General features: G+C 43.7%; 1 protein-coding gene across 1 annotated transcript; it reads right to left on the bottom strand.

Moving 5' to 3' along the window:
• Positions 1-397: 397 nt before the first annotated feature.
• Positions 398-1706, bottom strand: LOC140125993 (uncharacterized). Its single transcript, XM_072145072.1, has 2 exons — positions 1381-1706; positions 398-1298 (listed from the first exon to the last, which is right to left on the bottom strand). Exons 1-2 carry the CDS (start codon positions 1704-1706, stop codon positions 398-400), a joined length of 1227 nt encoding a protein of 408 aa, XP_072001173.1.
• Positions 1707-2647: the final 941 nt, after the last annotated feature.

Here is a 2647-nt window from a genome sequence, read left to right as displayed (position 1 = left end):
CATTTGAATTATATCCTAAATATTAGGAACAAAGAAGCTAAAAGAAGAGCAGATACGGCCACATTTTTAAAACAATTTTTGAAGTTTATTACATCCAAATTCAAATGCACACATAACCATCCATCCACATTGCTAATGTCTTTGAAAAAAAACACATGACAAAGTATTGTGTATATAATTTTATTAAAAAAAAAAAAGAATGGATGAGGTCTTAGTTTACTCCTTTGACTCATTTTCCAATGTCAGCCAAAAAGCAACTATTCGAATATGGGTCAAAGAAGTAGTAAGCTCACAACCCACGTCAAGGGGCCCCATCACTTGCGAGTCCCTACACTAAACTACCAAAACAAAAAAGGTTCAAAATAAAAAAAAAACACTAATCTAAAAGTCCAGAGCCTCAACGTCCACTAATAGCATCCATCTGCCAGGGAACAACACCCTCCGAAGAAACAAAGTAGGAGGCAAACTGCTCACGAACAAACAGTCCAGCCACTCCGGGTCGTCCTTGGAGAGTGTTGTCCAGGGGGATAGACGCTGTTGGATGTTGTCCCTCCAGGTCACCATCTGAAGCACCATCGTGGATCCGAACGAAGTTGTGAAGAATAACGCAGGCTTGCACTACCTTCTTAACGTTGTCCGGGTCCATCTGAATAGAGCTATGTAGAACCCGCCACTTGCTGCAAAGAATCCCGAAGGCACACTCCACATACCGTCTTGCTCGGGTGAGCCGATAGTTGAAAATGCGCCTCCGTTCATCCAAACCACGCCGTGGGAATGGCCGCAGCACATGACGGGAAAGTCCAAAGCCTTCATCAGCGACGATAACAAATGGTGCAGGAGGTCCAGTAGATCCAGGTAGACATCTCGGCTCGGGCAGGGTCAGCTGGTTGGAGCGAAGTTGTTCACCCATTCTGGAAGCCCTGAAGACCGCTGCATCCGCAGAGCTTCCATAGGCCCCAATATCAACAATTATAAACTTGTAGTCACTGTCAGCCAAAGCCAACAAAACCACAGAAAAATATTGTTTATAATTGAAGAATTGGGACCCTGAGTGAGCTGGCTTCTTCACACGTATGTGTTTCCCATCCAGCGCCCCGATGCAATTTGGAAACTGTGCTGAGTCCAGGAAACCATCAGAAATCCGGATCCAGTCTTCAGCAGTTGGCACAGGCATCACCGCAGCTCTCAATCGCTCCCATATCACTTTGCCGGTTGTTCTCACGATCATCAAAATGGTGGAAACGCCCAGCAGGAACTCATAATGCAGCGAAGCAAACGAGTTCCCAGTGGCAAGAAACCTAAAAAAAAAAAAATACATTTAATATTTAAAGAGACTGTCCAACTTGAAATAATGAAATGTATATACTTGAAAAAACTTACCGCAGTGTCACAATGAGCCGTTCCTCTGGTGTCACAGACCGCCTCATGTTGGTATCCTGAAACCGGAGCCCCGATCGCAGGTCCGTCAAAAGACGATCAAATGAAGTCACAGTCATCCGAACGTAGTTGTGAAACTTGTCCGGATGCTGGCGCAGGTCAGCGTACAAGTTCATGAAGTGACCCCTCCTAGGCCGCTCGGCAACAATGGGATGAACCCAAAATCGCCTAGTCGAGCGCCGCTCCTCCTCACGCATTGCAGAACACCTTCGGAGAAAGCGCAGAACAACCCAGTCCAGGAGCAGATCGTCTGTGGGATTGTATGCCATCGCAAAAGATAAGAAGTGCCAGAAACCAGAACCAGAAGCAGCAATGGAGACTAAACCTTGCTCTCAGAAAAGTCAAAATGGAGTCTGGGCCGGTCAGGTGACCAAATTTGGGGATGGGCAAGCTTTTGTCATCATTTGTCATTATTTGCTGGCCCACCGTGTTTTATACGGACACGGTACGGATACGGTGCAATACGTGCGCATACGGGTAAAAACGGCACGTATATACGGCACAATACGCCAGAAATATACAGAACGTGAAAATTTAAAAGATCGTGTGAATGCAGCCTAACACCGGTGCTAGCACCGATCGCGGGTGTTATCCCTTCCATCGCTCCTAGCGGCTTCAAAAATCTTGGTGAAATCATTGGGGGCAGTGGGGGGGAGGTTAAGGATGGGGTAACTGTTGCTGAAGACCCACGGTTTCTCCTTTTAACCCATTCATTACAATGTGTGATTTGCATATTGTAATGAATGAGGACGAAAATCCCCATATACAGTACTACCATACTGTAGAATGGCCGTATATGGTATGGTATCAGACAACCTAGGGTTAAAGTACCCTAGGGGGTCTGAAAAATAGTAAAAATAAAAAAAAAATTATAAAAAATTATAATAAAAAACCTAAAAATTCTAATCACCCCCTTTTCCCTATTAGTCACATAAATAAACAGTAAAAATCATAAACACATTAGGTGTCCCCATGTCCGAGAATGCCAAATCTATCAAAATAAAATAATGTTATTTCTATGCGTTTAGCCCCGTAAGGGAGAATAGCGCCGAAGTTGAAAATGCCACTTTTTTGCCATTTTGAAAAATCTAAAAAATTCATTAAAAAGTGATCAAAAGATTGTACAGTCCTTAAAATGGTAGCATTGAAAATGTCATATAAATTCGTCAGAAGATGGCAAAATCCCTCCAAAAATTTTTGTACAGGAGGT

Source organism: Engystomops pustulosus, chromosome 1 (assembly GCF_040894005.1).
Source record: "Engystomops pustulosus chromosome 1, aEngPut4.maternal, whole genome shotgun sequence".
Taxonomy (NCBI): domain Eukaryota; kingdom Metazoa; phylum Chordata; class Amphibia; order Anura; family Leptodactylidae; genus Engystomops; species Engystomops pustulosus.
Note: the sequence above shows the minus strand (reverse complement) of the source record. Positions and strands in the feature narration are given on the sequence as shown.